Source organism: Gekko japonicus, unplaced genomic scaffold (assembly GCF_001447785.1).
Source record: "Gekko japonicus isolate JY-2015 unplaced genomic scaffold, Gekko_japonicus_V1.1 scaffold672, whole genome shotgun sequence".
Taxonomy (NCBI): domain Eukaryota; kingdom Metazoa; phylum Chordata; class Lepidosauria; order Squamata; family Gekkonidae; genus Gekko; species Gekko japonicus.
This window is the reverse complement of record NW_015161423.1, coordinates 154907-174733: the sequence shown is the minus strand read 5'-3', so window position 1 is coordinate 174733 and position 19827 is coordinate 154907. Positions and strand designations below refer to the sequence as shown.

The 19827-nt window shown below is 41.4% G+C and overlaps 1 protein-coding gene across 1 annotated transcript in view; it reads right to left on the bottom strand.

Annotated features, from left to right (window-relative positions):
* Positions 1-938: 938 nt before the first annotated feature.
* TSPAN15 (tetraspanin 15) overlaps positions 939-19827 on the bottom strand; it is a 41495-nt gene continuing 22606 nt past the window's right edge. The window contains exons 4-8 of the mRNA XM_015428426.1: positions 16742-16837; positions 12978-13094; positions 6452-6499; positions 3936-4052; positions 939-2672 (exon numbers count right to left, since the gene is read on the bottom strand). Of these exons, the coding sequence (XP_015283912.1) occupies positions 2520-2672; positions 3936-4052; positions 6452-6499; positions 12978-13094; positions 16742-16837 (531 nt within the window). The 3' untranslated portion in view covers positions 939-2519. The remainder of the gene's footprint in view (positions 2673-3935; positions 4053-6451; positions 6500-12977; positions 13095-16741; positions 16838-19827) is intronic.

Sequence of the window (19827 nt, the reverse complement as noted above, 5' to 3'; positions counted from 1 at the left end):
GTAGCTTCTCTAGGTCCTACTTTTTTAAAAAAAGTAAGGAAAGGTGTGTACATGCATCTCTCTACACACGTCACTGTCACCACCACTGGAGTGAATGGATAGCCTGTATACAGGAACCGAGTTCTCTGTCGGGTAGAATGTCACCACCACAGTGCAGTTCCTTTGCAAAATAAAATTTAAGCTGAAATCCAGTGCCCGCTTACCAGGGAGCTGGCCTGGCAGGTGTGCATCAGATTGCATTGTAAAACACAGATGTAAAGCAGCGTTCTCAAAACAATACTTTGTCTTTTCTGGCTCCAATTCATTTTGACATTAACACATTCTGTCATTCAACTGCTCTATTTTCTTCTTCTGTTATTGAGCAGATATCTGGAGAGGCGGGGTATGAAATTTAAAGGAGTAGACTTTTGTGCTTGAGGACACTTGGGGAGAAGTGTAAGGAGAGAAATAAAGCCCCACAAGGTAGTATGTAGAGACAGACCAAACACAGTGGGCTTTTTGCTGTTTATCAAAAAACACAAATGTGGCCTTTTCCCTCAAGACAGGGCTTGCCACTGTCAGATACTTTGGTCAAACTGTAGCCTCTCAATAGTATTAAAAAGACGCTTTAGCCTTCAGCCTCAGCCATTTATCTAAAACAATTAAGAGGAGCAAGAGGAAAGTGCGCCAGAGGTGGAGGATCTTGCTTTTGGTACATCTGGTTCTTTAAAATTCATCTTCAAACGCTTGTTATTAATAAAAAGATTTACTTTTCTTTTTTTAAAAAAATCATAAAATTTATTTTCCATATAAAAATTAAGTACTCGGTGAACACAGGGATATAAACAAGAATTCCAGTCTGTCAGGAAAAGAAAAAAAAATACAAGATTCAAATTCATCAGGAATACTAAATAAAATATACAAAACTCTGTCCAGTGGCAAAATGCATTTTTTTAAAAAAAAGCAAGAATTCATTAGCTGTTTTTGAGTCAGAGAGTAGCTTGCATTAGAAAGGCACAAGGCCTCCAGATCAAGGCCTCCAAAATTGTTTTCAGTAAACCATTAGAAGCAGCATAAAACAAGATTGCACAGATATAGGAAATCACTCCCCTTAAAATATATAAAGATGCTTCACTGTTTTAGAATCCATAGGAAGGCACAGTTTCAAAAATGTTACAGTATTATACAGTACACAAAATTCAACCATGTTTACGTTTGAACATTTCTGCAAAATAATTCTTACTAGACCTTTTTTACATGGGTTAATTGCCCCAGGGTTCGATGCTTCTGGGAAGCATTTTTTCACAAAGCATTCTGATGCATCTGCACACTTCACAAACTTTCCCCAGCTTTTCTCCAATTTTTCCCAAACTTTTTTTGCTGCAAAGTTTAGAGAAAGATTGCAACAAGGCCTGGATGGCTGCCATGCAAGTGGGAAAAGTCAGATTTCCCTGGTCCTACTCAAACGGCATCCATTTTCCATAAAGATGTCCACTTAGCTGGGGTTTTTTTAATCAACAACTGAATATCAGTATAGCAATCTGTGTATCAGATTTTCTGAATTCCCACCTTAGATTTTTTCCTAAAAAGTCAAGTCTCTAGTCTCTTTCGTTGCAGAGGTATAAAGGGAAAAGTATATCCTTGCAACTATAGGAGCTAGAGGCTTACTGTAAAAAAAAAAAAGCTGAGAATTTAGAGAACCTGAAACATACATCATAAAAAAAGTTTTAATAACAACATAATGATATACAATTGCTGATTTAAAAAAAAACACCCTGAAAACGCCCCTTGTCACAGGTGGGGAAGTGGCTGCTGCCTAGGGGGAAGGAGGCAGTGAATCCACAGGGAAGTAGGTCTGCCACGCAGAAGCCCCCTGTTATCACTGTGCTATGCTGGCCGCTGCAGGAGCAAGTTTCCCCCTATGTGGAAAACACCCCACAACGGCTTTGAAAAAATGTGTCTAATGATATAGCCTTGGCAATCATTAAAAACAAACAAACATGCGGGACAGATATAAACTGGCTTGGGGAAAACAAATCAGAATCCAACCAGCAATAAAGCACAGCAGTCAGTATTCTTTGATAACAAATGGTGAAGAGCTGGGCCCAGTTTGAATGATCACAATGCATTCTAATGTGACAGTCCTGTGAATGAAGATGGTAAATTACCATGCTCTGAAAATGGCCAGAAATAAAGGTGATTTCACCATGTTAGCAGTACCGTTACATAGGTAAGTTAGACAGCCCTTGTGCATAGGTAAGTTTTACTACAATCATTACTGGTTGTAGATTCGTCTCCTTGATTAGTTTTACTTTTTACAATAAAAAGGAATCTGTCATACTTTCCACATAAGCTCCCCTGATGCTCTAAAATACACTCCAGAGATGAAATACTGAATATTAATAAATTATGGAAGCCTCATTCCTAAGTACTGTTCTTTACGCAATTCACAATATGTTTAACAGTCTGACTGCATTCAAGGCACAATAACAAAGGGGTTGTTAGTCATCTCTCTGTCTTGCTCAGAGGGATGCTCAGCATTACCCAGGGAAACACATACAGCACCCTGTTCCAGTTAACTCAACATCAGTCTTCTGTTGCCCTCCATCAAGTAGCGACTCGTTAAGCTTGTGCTCAGTAATTATATCCTCTACCCTGGTGATGTAAAGCAAAGTAAGCAGCACTCCAAGGAACTGTAAAATAAAGAGGAAGTAATAACTAGAAAGTAGAACATTTTGTGAATTAAAAATTTTTTATGGTTCACATCATTTGGGTCTGAGGGGCAATGCTCAGTTTACATTCTCTGTTTAGGTACAGATGTCCAGTGAGCACAGAGGGGCCACATAACAGCTGGCACATGTCTTTAAAATGAAGCTGCCTTATACTGAATCAGACCTTTGGTCCATCAAAGTCAGTACTGAGAATGGCAGTGGCCCTCCAGGGTCTGAGGCAGAGGTCTTTCCCATCACCTACTGCCTGGGCTTCTTTAACTGGAGAGGCTGTGGATTGAACCTGGGACCTTCTGCATGCCAAGCAGAACCACTTCCACTCTGCCACAGCACCTCCCTAATGCTGCCAGCTATGAAAGAAGTGGGCCCCTCTCAATTCACATGCACCCTCTTCGACACTTTAGGAAAGGCACATAGATTTTAAAATTCTGGTGTCTATGTTCAAATGCAAAATGTAATGTACCTATTGGCCACCAGACCAATTCCTCCTTTGAGGCTGAAGTTCCACATTTTGGCTGAGGTCACACACACGAAACAATCCATAATAATCCCAACAACTTGCTTACTGGGGTGTACACATGTAGACATCCATCTCTTGGTCTGTGTAGTAATCTGTCTCCAGCAAATAATATTGCTCATTTTTATCTCAAAGGCTGCGGTTACACCTCTCAATCCACTTTCAGTGCACTTTCCAACTGGATTTTACTATGTGAACTGGCAAAGTCCAGTTGGAAAGTGCACTGAAAGTGGATTAGTGTGTGTAACCGCAGCCTTTGAGATAAAAATGAGCAATATTATTTGCTGGAGACAGATTACTACACAGACCAAGAGATGGATGTCTACATGTGTACACCCCAGTAAGCAAGTTGTTGGGATTATTATAGAAACAGATTGCCCGTAACGGGGGTTAGCTAGACCACAACAGGCACACAAACCTCTCAAGAAGCTGATTCTCTGCAAACCCTAATGCTTCTTTGGGCATAGAGCAGAGGTCACTGGAGAAATGGCTGTGAATTTCTTTCACTGTGCAAGAGCTGGACAAGATGACCCTTGAGATCCCTTCCAGCTCTCTGTTTCTATGCTTCTGTGGCAGGTTTTAAAAAAAATCTAACAGGCAAATACTGACCCAGTGCCATCCCACCGGAAAAAAGAGAAAAGAATATCCTAAAAATACTCTCTTTTACAAAAAGTGTATATCAATAATGTTTACATTTGAATGTTCCTTACCTGTGGAAACAATACGCCAAGCAGAATACCAGCCATGATGGCATAGTTGTCCATGAACCAAATGAGTACTGCATTGGTGCATCCTCTAACATATATAATGTGTTGAACACTGAGTCGCTATGAAGTAACAAACACAAAAAAGTAACACCACTCATTAGTTGTAATTCATTGAGGCAACTTAAGATCCTGATCTTAAATGCTGACAACTGCACTGAACTTTACAGACAGCTTACTGCCAGATGTTTGTTAGTTTATTTGGAAAAACATATTTCTTAAAGAAAGAAAGTCCTCTCCCAGTCTGGAGGACTTGAGCTCTGGCAAAGATGGAATAGAGAGCAAGTGAATGACAAGGAGCAGGGCTGTTTTGCTAGCAGCACCCTCCTTATGAAGTTTCCTTCTTACAGAAGCTCCATCAACACAGCTCAGTTTCTGCTTTTAGAAGGTCAGCAAAAACCTTCTTGTTCCAACAGCTGAGGCCTTGCCAATTACACAAACTGGCACAGGCTATGTTTTCTGAATCTACCAGACAGGTTTCTATTAGGGGTATGCAAAAAAACAAAAGTTGGTATTTTTCAACTTTGGGTATATCAGACCCGAAAAATATTGGTAAATGCCGAATATCCCCAGTAACAATACCGGTAAAGTATCAGGACTGGGGAAATATTCAGTATTGCCAAATTCATATACCCAGGAGGGAAGGGAGGAATGTAAAAATGCCTTCTTTCCCTCTGGAAGCCCCTTCAGCTTTCCTTGTCAATTTCACTCCCCACCAGTCAGCTGTTAGGTTTAAGCCATTTAAACCTAACAGCAGACCCCCCCAGGGGAGCGAAATTGACTAGGGAAGCCACAGCAGGAGGGAAGTAATATTCGCCTACCCGAAATCCGAAAAAGCTGAATAAATTCAGGGAAACTGTATTCAGTAGCTGAAAAGTTTCCTGAATTTGCATTTGGCTTTAGAAATACTGATAAATACTGATAAGGTATTTATTTTGGGGGTTTTTTTTGGATTGGGAAAGCTGAATGCACATCTCTAGTTTTTAATAGCTTGTTTTATTGCTGCTTTTGGTTGTATGAATGGCTGAACTCAATATTGGTTCTATATCATTTTTATTCTTGTTATATAGCATTAGTACCTCTCATAGAGCCAGGACAGCTGGGGTTTCCTGGGGCACAAACTTCAAACTTGGCTTTAGAAATTAACACAAGCTGTATTTACGCTGTGTGAATACACCTGACCTCAAATTTAAACCACAAAGAGACTACACAGATGGTGTGCAATTCTTCTCTGTATTCAGGCTAATATTATCAAATGAATCACAAAATACAATCCTACATAGTAACAAATTCCTAAATTGCAAGAGACTGGTGAATGCAAGGTGATGTAGTTTGCAATGAATGCAGCCTGGCACATACAAGATTATCCAGTTATGACCTTCTCCCATGTCTGTTTTGTTCACTAATTTGGTAACTCACTGAAAAAGTACTAAATTTACCCCAACACTGTACAGGAACTACAACACTCTTCCACAAAAGCCTGCTGTTGGAAAGGTAGGCTGGAGTCCTTTTGCAAGAGCTACTCACACAAAGTGGTTCCAGTCAGCAGTCTGAAGAGGTACGCTTGAAACAGACAGTCTGGGTGAAATGGGCAGTCTGAAACAGGCACTTACCTAAAGGCTGATCTGTTTGCATGGCTGAAGCTTGCTGTGCCAAAGCAAGAGGTTGGAGCACTTATTCACCAACCATTCCTGTGCTGCTCTTTGCATGTGTAAATTGCAAAGGAAGAAAGAAGAACGGGAACTTAGGCCTCTTCCACACTCTTCATTTTTGTCACTTGTGTGCTCGTACTCCCTCTAGTGGTTGCTTTGATATATCATTGATGTATCTTCGGCTTATTTCCCTGCAAGTTAAAGTGGAAGAAAATAAGCCAGAGATACAGCAATGATATAATGATATAACCACTAGAGGTAGCAAAACACATGCAGATAAGAAAAGTAAGGGCCATGAAGTAAGGGCACACAAGTGATGAAAATAAGAGTGCAGAGAGACGGCTAGGCTGCATCCATACGGTGAGGATTCTGTGTTCAACATTCGGTGCAGATATTAATCCAGAGGCATTCACACTGTCAATGTGACTTTGACACAGTTTTCTGTGCACTGTCCTCTGTAAGCTGCAAGACTCCCCACTGTGCCACTGGAGGGCTTTTTAAAAAATCTGTAATTGTTATAGTACTATAAGCAATTACTAATTTTCAAAAAAGAAATCCAAACTGTCACAGTGCCCTCTGGGGGTGCAAGCAGGGGAAACAGTGGCTGTGAGGCGGTGATGGGAGGAAAATGGCAGCAATCTAGGTAAGACCTTTGAAAATGTGCACTCTCCCATCCAGAGGGTGCGATAATGCACTTGGACTGCACTTTTAGAGCACATCATTGTATGGATGCTTTAAAAAAACTCCAATTTTGAAGCTGCAGCAGACAGTATCTCAATCTCAGAAAAACAAAAATACAGAAATCCCTACCTCTTCATTGATAGTTTTATATCCACACATGGTATTGACAACTGCTGTCTGGGGGGGAAAAACATAAACATTGCAAAATTCAAGCACAATGTAAAATGCACAGCTTTATATTGATTTAAGAGAACTGAACAGTGAAAAGAATAAAATAAGTCTGTGAAACCTGGCTTCAGCTTGCAGATGACCATTCAAATACATATCTACCTTTTATAACACATGAACTGAAATAATAAATAAAACCAGAGAACTAAAGCCACCATATGCATTAAAAGTGCCAAATGTTAATGCTCTCATATAACCAAACTTTTCCACTTATATATGGAAGACCCTTTGTGTTCTCATTAACATAAAAGATCATGTGTCCATGGAGAACACCAGAAAGGGCACAAATCAATGCTAACTCCCTGCCACCATCAAACCAAAAAAAAAAATCCGTGTGAGGCTGGCTGACACAAGTAAGTCGACCACCAACCACAATTGTTATTAGAATCTCCCAGTGAGGGATTCCACACTCAGCCACAGTGGTTGTTCACACGTTACAATCCTGCTTGCTGTTTCACAGTACTTAGTAAAACAGGTGTTTATTCCCTTATTGATTGGGTTAGATTTTGTACCCTGCTTTTCTTCCCGATGGAAACCCAAAGTGGCATATAACATTGTTTTACCCTTCACTAGATTACAATTTCTCTGGGGAATGTATTTATTACAGTGTGTATGCCCTGCCTTCCCTTCGTGGCTCCAGGCAGTTTACAGCTCTAAAAAAACACGTAACTAGTACAACTATGGCAACTCCCCCCCTCCCAAAAAAAAAACCCCACAACCCTGCTGCTCAAATCCCATGAAAAGTACTGGGAAATAAAACAAGCTTAAAGGCTCCCAGAACTTCTAAGGATGGCACCTCAGGAAGCCCATTCCCCAGGGTGGGAGCCTCTGCTGGGAAGGACGGGGCTAGGACAGGCGTCAAGCCAGCAGCCTTACGTGGGGCAGATGGCTCATCATAACCATGATGAAACAACAGGGGGTGTCTATGAGAGGTTCCGGCCGTAACTCTTACTATGAATGCTGCCAATATATATTACGATCCTCCCTTACGATGAGCCAGAAGCTTGAACAAGCACTTCTGTACAAATACTGTAGCTACAGATGGACTGAACAGCACTGGCAATTGGCTTAAGGACACAGCTGTGCTCCTGCACAACTGCCATTCTTTTCAGTCGACAAACGTCCTACATGGGCAACACGTTCCTATACTTCCTGCAAGAAATTTTATGTGCATAAATAAAATGCACCCACCAAAGTGATTGTATGTGTAGCAAAACAGATGCATGTGCAATTGGCATATTACTGTCTAAATGTAACTTGCATGGAATTAACTATACAAAAAGTCCTGTCCACCACTGGATCTGTCTCTCAGAGTTTTATCCCGCCCGTCCTCCAAGGAGCTCAGGGTTGAGCATGTGGTTTATTTTGGTCCAAAGTCATCCAGCAGGTTTCATGGCAGGGTGGGGATCTGAACCGGGTCCAATCTTAGCCCAACATTCTAACTGGCACAGTGCATGAAACAGTCACAGCCTTCACGGTGGGTGTGATGAGAAGTTCCCAGTGCATTGAGCCCTTTGCTATTATTCAAAAATGCAGTACAGAAATGCACTGGCTACCTGCAACACGAGCAAAATTAAGGACATCTGTCAAAGGGAAGATGCCCGCAGAAATCTCAACAGATACTGATATAGAATGTAATAATTTCACAGTGTGAGAGCCAGTGTGTTGTAGTGGACAGAGTGGCAGACTAGAACCCAGGGCAGCCCGGTTTCGAATCCCCACTTCTACCATGGAAGCTTGCCAGGTGACCTTGGGCCCATCACAAACTCTCAGCCCAGCTTACCTAATAGGGCCGTTATTGTGAGAGAACGGAGGATGGGAGAACAATGTTCTAAAACCAATCTGAGTCCCAACTGGGGAGAAAAGTGGGATATAAATAAGTAAATGCAAACTGCATACAAAGCTGGCAAGGTGGCCTCAAGGCTCACGACAATGAATGATATCATAATGGCCCTGCTAGGCTCTGTCTTTTTAAACTTCATGGTCAAGGACCAAAGTACATAATAATACTGTGGACCTGCAATCCGGTTCTTAAACATGTGATTTATTTGCCCAAAAGCAGAAGGGAGAGGAGAAATATGGAATGTAGCACTGAGGAAAGGCAGGGGTTGACTCCTCCTTCCACGTAATTTCCCTGACTGAACAGCGGGAGGGGGGAAAACACACACAGACAATATACAGGCCGAGTTCAGACTGGCAGTTTGAAGCGGGAGGGAGTCGTTGCAAAAAAGAGCCCGAACAAACTGTTCCAGATTTTCCCGGTCACACTGCGCGGACTGATGCGGGAGCATACCGGGAGGAGGCGCAAGGGAGCGTTCACACTGTTAGCTCGGAGGTGCGGCTGTAAGCAGCGTTTTCCTCACGGCAGACGCCTATGCACCGTGGCAAATAGGACAGGATCCAGCCGCTGTGGGCCATAGGCACATCCAGCCACATCACTACCCCCTCTTCAAGGCAATCACCTGCACCTTCCTGGTGCCAGAGTGAGGCTAGGAGGTCAGTCAGCGTAAACATCCGGCGCACATTATTAACGCGGGCTGTTCCCGGTTTTTAGCAGTTAGCGTTCACACTTCCGGGAAGCGGAATGAAGTCGGATAAACGGGCTCTCCAGGGTTTGCTACCACTTTCACCAGATATCTTTTAAACCCGGGAGGCAAGCGCTACAAGGCGGGTTGAGTACGGGTGGGGAATGCCGGACAGATGTGCCTGTGTGAAAGGCCACTTTAATCCGCTTGTGAAACGTTCCTCACACGAACCTATATCAGGGCAAACTGCCAGTCTGAACTTGGCCACAGATATAGTTTTTTCACTTTCCCAGCATTTAATTTCTGCTTGAGGGGATGGGGGTGCAAAGAGGGGGCAAAGTTCTTCCAAAATGGCACAAAGTATGGACTTCGCTATTGTGGCTGGGTAGTGACACTCTAGAGATAGCCCATCACAAGAACAATGGTCCTAAAGTCATTCCCAACACCATTCCCAACACCTCCTCCTCCAAGAGGATTCAAGCATAGCTTTTTAACTAAGAACTGAAACACTAGGAGGGTCTGATCACAGTAAATTCAGTGCCAGACTGATGATGCAGTTGTTTTCTTAAACAACCTGCCACTAAAAAACAAGTGGCGATGTGGCACTGGAGTCGTGGGAGGGACTTTCCCTGATGACACCGTTTTAAAAAAGTGTCTGTTTAGTTGTAATGAGATTATGCACCATCCTGTTGGTCAAGGACATTTGAAGCTCTGGATCTCAAGTCTATTAATCAGCAGTATTAAGCCTGGTGCAACAGACTTTTTCTATGTTTATTAAATTGCTCGTAGGAAATGAATGAACTCCGGCCAAAATACTATATACAAAGCACTAGAAACTGTTGACAATCCTATCAAGTATGGAGTGGCTAAATAAAATATGAGATGTTCTGGAGCTGGACAAACTCACAAATGGCATGCAGAAGCCGAGTGGCTGTCCCGCTAGGTCCCTGCTGCTGGGAAACGGACCTTCGTTATCTCTTACTAAAATATCAAGTATGATCTTCATAGTAACATCAATAGAAATATTTTACTTTATATATGCTTTACTTCTAACATTTTTTGAAAACTAATTAAAAATAAATTCTGACCATCAGTCTTCTCTAATCTGTTACGGTATGGGAGGAAGCAACTGGACAAGTTCAGGTCACTCCCCCCCACCCCCCAAAAAAAGCAGTTGAGGAGGAGCTCCACCAAAACTATGATAATCTGTTCCAAGACATTTTGACCCGACTCTGTCCGGGCATCCCCTCCTTTTTTTTCTTTTTTAGCCCCTGGAGGGGATTTTTTATTATTTTTTAATGAAACGACAAAACTAATACAGAAAAAAGGGGAGGGGAGCTACATATATAGGATAAAGTTAAGGAACCCACTACTAACTAAAAACCCAAGAGAGGAGATCATCAATAGCTTAATTACATCACGTATTCCCTTCTTTTATGTCATTATAACCTGAGTCAAACGTTTATAATATTTTTTACCCTTTTCTTTAAATCTTAAAACTTAACTGTCTAAGAACAGTACCCCCAACCATCCCATTTTAAAGTTCTCAAAGGCACAAATCAGAGTCCTTCAGCCTTCACTTCTCCTTTCCTCGTCTCTTCCGCAGCTTGTTAGGACTTTTTGGAGCTGCTGCCCCTTGCACTGCAAGAGAGTCCTCTCCGGAAGAACCCGAGTCCAGCTCACCACTAGACTTACTGTCCTCTTCTTTTTTTCCATCCTCTGGCCTTCCCAACTGGACCCTTAGAAATTCCCGCACTTTCAGAACAGAGTCAATGTTTTCTTCTTTATCCTTGATTTTGAAGGTGACGCCTTCTGGAATTAGCCATTTATATCCAATTGAATTTGTCTGAAGAAAAAGCACAAGGTCTTTGTATTTCTTTCTCCGTTCTTATTTCAAATGGAATGTCTTTTAAGACTCTGATGGCATTCTCTCCCACTTTCAGGGATATTCCAGAAACTGCTTTCAGGATTGCGTCCCTCACATGCCTCTTCGAGAATCTTACGACAATTTCCCCAGGCAGATTATTTTTCTTTATGTAGCCTGAATATGATCTATAGACCACATCCATGTCGCTTAGCAGTGATTCCGCCTTCATCTCTGTCACTGGGGCTAGTAATTCACTCATCACTTCTTTTAGATTCTCTCCCTTATTCTCTGGCATGCCCTGAAAGCGAAGGATCATATTAGCTTTTTCCATTTGTAGTTGCAGCAGCGGTTCTTCCGTGGAGATTTGTTTCCTTTCCAGCTTTTGCACTTTTTTCTTCACCTTTTGGGTCATTGCATCCACTTTATTCACCTTCTCAGTATTCTGTTTCATCATTTGCAATGTCTCATTTATCTGATTTTGCTGAGAGATGATGCATTGCGTCATTGTTGACATTTGTTCCTCCTAACCAACAAATACAACAACTGGGGGACGCTATAAAGTTGCTTGGGCTGGCAATATATGCTGGATGATCAAAGCATTTCCGGCTACCCTTGGACAAAATGGGTTAAGAAGCGATTGACGAAGTTCCTGCAGATTTACTCTGAAAGAGCAGAGACCAGTATCTGGTTCTGATGTATTTCATGAAACTTTCTCAAAAGTAAAGAAATGGACATCATACATTACCTATTTTTTCCATGACCACAGTCAATGACTAATTGCAGTTCACATTTCTACTTTTCCAAGCTGCTTTTGGCAACACTGGTCAAAACAGCAATGATTTATTCAGCTCAATTCAGTTTCAAAGAGTGCTAGTGCAGGCATCCTCTAGACAAATTACTGTAATGAGACAGTACTGCAAGATTTCAAGGACTGTTATTTAAAGAATGTGTGTGTATAAATTTTGCTCTTTTATAACTTAGAAAAGTCAAACACCATTTTTAGAACCTTATTGGTCCTCTTTGATAATTAAGGGCTTGCAAAGTTTCCTCAGAGTTTATAATCATGACAAAGAAATAAAATCATCTCTTCATTCACAAAATCTCAGTGGAATTTGGATTATTTTTCATTAATCCCACATGCTGGTGTATCATTTACCCTATAGAATCAATAGGAATTTATGACTAGATGTGTGTTTTTTGGAAAGCCAATGTTACATTGCTTATTTGCAAAATGGGTTAGAAGAAATTTAAATTATATTCAAATTAATTTGTTCCTCATAAAAATTTCCACAGTTGGGAAAAAAACACTGCTTAAATATTATAGGAAATGGAACACACAAACCAAATAAATTAGGTGACAGAAAGATTTTGAATAGTATTTGTATTATAAAAATATTTATACATGGTCCAAAGACTTTTCTGTATGATCGGGGGGGGGGGTTAATTTCAATTTCCATTTTTATTTACACCCATACAGCCATTAAACATAAACTATAACCACTTGTATTCAAAATCATACATCTATATAGAACTTACTTAGATCAACTTTTTAATAATTCACTTCTATTTAAATAATTTTATTCTATCTTATCTATCTTCATATCTGGTAACATTTTTATTATGAAACATATATTATCTAAATCTATCATCTGCTATTGAATTTGATTTTATTCTTGAATTTCAGCTATATTATTAAAAAAAGTTCCATTTTTCTTGAAATTCTGAAGTCAGTCTGTTATGTATGAAAGATGTTAGTTCTGCCATTATCCCATATTCATTTAGTTTATTTCTCCATTCCTTCAAGGATATGGGGAGGGGGGGGGGTTAACAATAAATAAGCATCGGTTTCCTGGCTGTTTCTCACAATCTGTGTGTGCACAGCTCACATGCAGCAAGGCAATCAATGTGAAGAACTCTGTTTCCATGCACAGATCATCCTTGCTAAAGACTACTTCAGTTTGCCAAACCAACATTCTTAATTAATGTCGTGACATGTGAGGAACAAATGAGAAGTCACCAAATTGACTATCTTTACCTTATTTGTGACACAACAGGTATAAGGGACTCCACAGGCTAATGGTCCTGGCGCGGCGCAGTCATGGTACTGATTCTGGGCCCAATCTGTGTACTCTTTTCCACCACAGCATTTAAACTTTAAAGAGGGAAAAAGTTAAACAATAAAAAAGCATTCTGATCATTAGTATGGAATCTCACAAATTATTAATTTTAAAGTCTTAATATTGGAAAGAAAATAAAAGTTCGGATTATCAAAGTGGGTTACAATTTTTTGAAAAAAAATCAGAGTTAAAAACAAATAATAGATACAAAACAATCAACCATCGGAGCAGACAGTACCACATAAAAAATCCCAGTAAAGAAAAATAAACAAATCCATAAAATTCTCTGAAGAACAAAAATATCTTCACTTAGTAAATAAACAAAATTAAAATCTAGGTGCTTCATGAATCTATTGATACAGAAAATTGGAAACTGTGTACACCTTGTAGAAGAACAAAGATGTACATCAGAGGTGGTGAATCCCATCATACTGCTACTGGACACCACTGTCAAACCAAGCAACCATGTCAAACAAAGCAACCAACCGTGGAGGAGAAAGTTAAAGATGTGAAGGTATGCATGTACATAAGCTGCTGTCTATGTCTGAACACAAAAAGAGAGTGTGCATTTATGTAGTAGTGTTCACCTGCTTCCACAAACAGGTTAGAAGCATGTTTCAGAGGGTAAGCAGTAGAACAGCTAGATTCAAATCCAGCAGCACCTTAGAGACCAACAGATTGGAAGCTTTGGCTCTCAAAATCTTATACCCCAAAAATCTTGTTGGTCTCTAAAGTGCTACTGGACTTGAATAAAGATATAGAAGCATGTGAGTGTTCTTGAACATGGCCAGCTGGATAATTTATAACTGGCAATGGAATCAGCAGATTTTATCCTTTCATGTGGATGAATCTATGAAATAGATTCAGCCAGAATGCGATAGGCCTGTAACCAAAACTTGGCCATTCAATGAGCCATAATCCGACTGCCAAAGCCATTCCAGTCTTCATCAGCTCCCTGGACTGTTATGTAAGGTAAATGGTGTTTTCATGTGAGAGAGGATGTCCAGTATAATTGCCAAGAAGGAAAAACTAAATTGAAGAGCTAACTGATTTGCAACGGAAAGAACCCCACCAATCACTCTAAAGATCCCCCCCCCCAAATCATTCAAGTATAATTTCGTTAAAATCTCATGAAGTCTCCTGCAGAAACATCCTGTTAAAATCCCGGTGTGTTTAGTGAGTGTCATCTTCTGCAGGGGAAAGAATTAAAGTCAAGATTTGAGGATAGCCAAGACCCACATTCTTGAAGCTCAACCTCAAAATATGTCAGGATTTTAATTAGACATTTACATCATTTAGCAATAAAAAGCATACTTGTATTATGTCTGTTCGCTTCATTTAAGTTTCCTCAGCTGTGACTACTCACTACACAGTTGTCTCAGAGATTTTAATCAAAACCACTCTGGAATAAACGAGCAACAGACTGCACTTAATGTAAGTTAACATTAATTTAATAGCCAGAAGAAAAGGACTTGATCCGAGAAACTAAACGGTCCTAATCAATCATTAATCCAATTAACTAAACATCTACTTGACATAAATTCAAACAAGGGATAAACCAAAACTCACAAGAACAACTCTGAATCCTTGTGTATACATACTACAAATGGAAGACTGGGAAAGTTATGAACTGGTAAACGTTTAAAGCACCCTCCCCCCACTGTGCATGTTTCTTTTCTTTTTTAAAAAAACTGTCTGCCATTTTATTTATAAGGGAGATGTTTATTGCTACACACACAATGGACTGTGCACACACACCCATAGGCTCAAAGAAAGCTGTACAAGTCACCTGTTGTGATACTACACATAGAAGGTGCCTGCATAAGCCTTACACGTGAATGAGGTTTCAGCTACACAGCACCAGCCTGGTGGAAGAGCACACACACACCTCCATTATTATTGTGAGCAGTAAGAAAACAACAACTTGAGAGGAAACAGCCCCCATTGCAATTCTTGTAGTGATCACATAAGACACATCTCTGCTTTGTTCTACATTGGTATTTCCTGCCAAATGGACATTTGTTTCACAAAGAGAATGGCCAAGCTTCATCTACACTTCAAGGAGATATCCTGACGTCAAGGTTTTCACACCTGACCAGATGGCCCTCTTTGAGTAAGGTTTAGATTTCAATATTGACCACTCCTTTAGGTAACCTCCCACTCCTATAGGTAACCAATAGGATTGTTTTTGGGACGGACTAACAGGAAGGTGGGCCAGGAGGTTGGCACCGTCAACACCCATCTCCTGGATCTCCGATAAAAGAAGAGAACCAGTCACATGGTCTCTCTCTCTCTTTCTTACTTGATCAACTAGCATCTCCCCTGCAACAACCCCTGTCTGCTTTAACTTCTCTTTAGTCCAGCTTGCTATAACTTCTCTTAGGTCCAGCTTGCTATACCCAAACCCTTGCCTCTACTGCCCAGACATGCTGGCTGCTTCTGACGTGTGTTAAACTCCCTTAGATTTCTATTTCTCCCCATACATTCTTCATTGGAACAACCAAGCTGTGAAGACAGATAAGTATCACCCATCATCAACCCTACCTGCTAATGCAAAAGTGCTTATTTTTCTACTGTATTTCTAAGGAACTTGATTGAATGTGTGATGTTTGTATGTGATATATTTTCTTAAGTAAAAGACATTTATTTTAACCACACCAGCCTTGAACTCCTTCTCTGGTAACCCGTGGTGGGAACAGGACCTTGGTATAGTTGGCAAGCACCCAGATTTAAATTTGCCAATTGCTGTAGATAAAGCAATTCAGCTAACAACATCACGTGTCCTTTGAAATCCTCCACTGGCCTGGATATGAGAACTAACCATTTCTGTCAGGGTCGGAAGGACAGCAGAGAAAGGTATGGCAGTGTGGAACAGCACAAACTCTAATTCCACAAATTTACTCAGATTTAAAAAACCACTGTGTTCCATGGGGTTTCTGCACAAATAAGAGTGCCTGGGGCTGCAATTTAGCTGCAAAAACCTATAAAAGAGGTTGGGAAGTAGGAGGCTTAAAATTCCAAGTTATAATGGTTCTACCCACCAACATTAACAGACAAATTCAATTTTCAAAGTTCTTACAACTATAAAAACTAGAAATTTCATTCATTTTAGGAAAAAATGAAATCAGACATTTCCTGTTTTATCTTTTGTGGGCTATATATGAAAATGCTAGGGGACAGGAGAAACAAGGGTTAAGGCTCATATATGATTATACATAATAACTGTGCTAAATTATTGGGGTGTTTGGGTGGGAAGAATCTTGTCAATACATTACGTGAATTACCTCAAGGTACCTTTCAACATTTTATTTGCGATCAAGTTGCAGCCAGCTTCTGGCGACCCCTTGAGTTTTCAAGGCAAGAGACATTCAGAATGGATTTGCCATTACCAGCCTCTGCAGGGAAACTGGTATTCCTTGTAAGTCTCCCATCCAAATACTTAACCAGGCCTGACCCTGCTGAGCTTCCAAGATCTGATGAGATCAGGCTAGCCTGGGCTATTCAGGTCAGCACCCGTCCAACCCTACAATTCTGTTATTCCACTAAAAGAATCCAGTGCACCTATTCAAACCGTGCAGCCCACACACACACGCAGTGGTAGGAAGAGAGACCAGTTACAGTACAGAAAATTCATGAATGTCTAACTATGCCTTTTTTAAACTGGACATGCAAAAAAACCAACCTGCTTTTGAACATAATCCATTATGTTTTTGAAGTCCAAGTCATCATAGTAATTCTCAATTCCTTTTCCAATGTTTTCATTTAAAAAGTCAATTGTCTTGAAAAGAGAAGAGAGAAAAGTCAGTCACACCTATCAGAAGAAAGAAAAGCAAATTAGCAGGCATTCCTATAATAACTACGACTACACTAGGGATTACCAGACTTACTAGGAATCAACAGGTAATCCTTTACTTAGTGGTCTCCAAACTTTCCAGGCTGGGAAACCAAATTTAACTGCCCTCCCCCCGGTAGCATGGGGACCCACTGTCAAAGAAGCCTTTGACGGAAGTTGTGTGATATCACAGGTGCCCTTTGCCTTTGCTAAGAAAGAATCTTCTCCACAAAGTGACCTCAGGTCACCATCCTGCTTCTTCTCTCAGGGCTGCCTTTGTTTACAGGTTGTCTCTCGCATTTCTTGGTGGTGAGACTGGGCCACCATGGGCATAGGCCATCCAGGTCGGGGTCCTTCCAGATGTCACATGCCAGCTCCCGAATGCCACTTTATAAGCCTCAGAAGGTTGATACTGAGGAAGGGCAGCATGGGGTGGAGGAGGCAGTGGAATAGTCCAAACATGAGCAGCTCCACTGTTACGCAAAATAACTTCCCACTGGGGGTTCTTTGGTGGGGGGAAAGTGCTGTCTTAGGGCACTTTTGTATGTTTTTCACTGCAAGAGACATTCAGAGGTGGTTTGCCATTGCCTGCCTCAGCTCAGTGACCCTGGACTTCCTTGGTGGTCTCCTATCCAAGTACTAACCTGGCGAACCGGCTTAGCTTCCAAGACCTGACAAGTTCAAGGTAGCCTGGGCCATCCAGGCCAGGGGGTTCTTTAAGCTCAGGAGAAAAGGCTGTGGGGAAGCCGGGGGGCCCTCCTCCACCCATACCAGCTGCTGTGAGCAAAACCCGCTTCTGAGGCTTCCAAAGCAACATTCTTAAAGCTGATGTGAGACTCTGATCAAAGCAGTGAAGCTGGAGATAACTTATAAATAAATTTATTGTATAGTTCAGCCCTCAGTATGAGTGCGAAAAGAAGAGAAAGGTATGTCTGTTGTCAGAACAGAATGAGAATATGGTTGCACAAGTTTCACCTAGTCGAATAGTGCCTATATTACCTTAAAAGGTAAGTACTGCAACTTTTCTCCACTTCCATGCTTACTTTGCAACCTTCGGAAAAATATTGTTTCTTTATTTTCAATGATTTAGAGGACACCATGCAACACGCTCCAACTTTACCTTTCCATGCTGATCCCCCTCTTTATTAAGTGGCAGACACAAGGAAAGACCTTCCCTCCATCCTGCAGAAATCTTTTCATGAACATTTTGCTTTGTTATTTCTTTCAAAATAATGTTTACTTCTTTGACTGTGCTCTGTCCCCCATCTCTAGCATACAGTACTAGAGTTTAAATGGTGGGGAAGAGCATGTCAAAAAAAGGTGCCTCGATCCATCAGAACAAATTAGTAATTACTAGCAACCAACAATTTATTATATGAAAAGAACAAAGCTACTCTAACAGATATGTTACTTGCTTCACTATAAACAAGACATTCAGTATCCAGAGTGGACAAGCTTTTTGCAGATCAGGGGCACTGTATGGCTACGCTTGGGGGGGAAAACAGGCTTAGCAGGCCAACTCATATCGCAATAGTCTGGGGGCACCTCATACTTCTGGCAAATGTCAGAAAACAACCACCCAGAATTTCCAGATAAAATGACCCGCAGCCCAGTGTTAGCCAAATTGCTCTGATTTCTTATTAATACTGGGGGAATATGAGCTATTTATAAGTAGCAATTGGCATAAGGGAGCGATCACCTTTATATACAGAGGTCCCGCCTCTCCAGAGTACCAGTAACAGACAAGAAGGCTGATATTAATTTAAATCAATGTCTTTTACTGGAGAAACTTCAAATTCAAACAATACACAAACACACACACTATTATACAGAGCTAAGAAACTTAGAGAGATTGGGATAGCACATTCGCATTAGCAGGAGGTTCGTTGGTTGGGTGATACGTTTACCTGGTCCTGAAGAGATGAAGTCTTCCAAATGGAAAAATAGGGGAATTCTGGAAAAATGGGGATTATACTAGGAAAAGGGAGTGTGCAGACTGAGCCAGCAGAGAGCACATGGGGACTCTGACTGAAGTTCCAGAGCCTTGAGGCAGGGTGGGTGGCGAGATGGCCACAAGTTCAAGAGGCAGAGAGTATAGAGGTCGTTGGGGGGGGGAGAGAGAGTCACCTTTTATTAGGCGATCTTAGGAGGTCGGCTTAGCAGGTCCCCACCCTTGAGGTGACATGGGGGGGAGGTCTTGCTGTACCCCTCCCCTGGGACAGCCCCTCTGTGGTCCGTTCCAGGGAGTCATGTATGCCATGGAGGAAAGGGGTTTAGGTGGGGCAATATTGAATGTTAATTAAGCTGGTAACAGAGACACCTGGATGGATGTTGAGTCATCATTTAACACTGATTGTCCTCTTTGTATTGAGGCTGCCGGAACCAGTTCTCCCAGGTGGGCAGCCGAGCCAGTCCTTTTGTTAAGATGTTTCTTTGTGTTTGCTTTGCAACAACGAAGATTTATTTATTTATTTATTTTTCGTATTTATACCCCACCCTCCCTGTGGGCTCAGGGCGGCTTACAAGGGCAAGGCGAAACCTTGCCATGACAAAACACAATATACATATAATTTAAAAACATACAATACATATTTAAAAATCCTAATTTAAACAAAGTGCTCAATGTCTTCAGAGTCCAAAGATGACGGAACGTATGCCCGAAGTTCCTGGTAGACGGTTTAAGGCTCCATTCATGTTCAGGTTCAGGTGTTTTTCTCAGGGCCTCTTCCAATCCACAGCGATGGTGATATAGTGCGGGCAGCGGCTCCTACTCAAAAGCCTGGTGGAAGAGCTCCGTCTTGCAGGCCCTGCGGAACTGCATAAGATCCCGCAGGGCCCGGATCTCTCCCGGAAGCTCATTCCACCAGGTAGGAGCTGCCACCAAAAAAGCCCTGGCCCTAGTGGCGGCCAGTTTGACATCCCTGGGGCCCGGGATA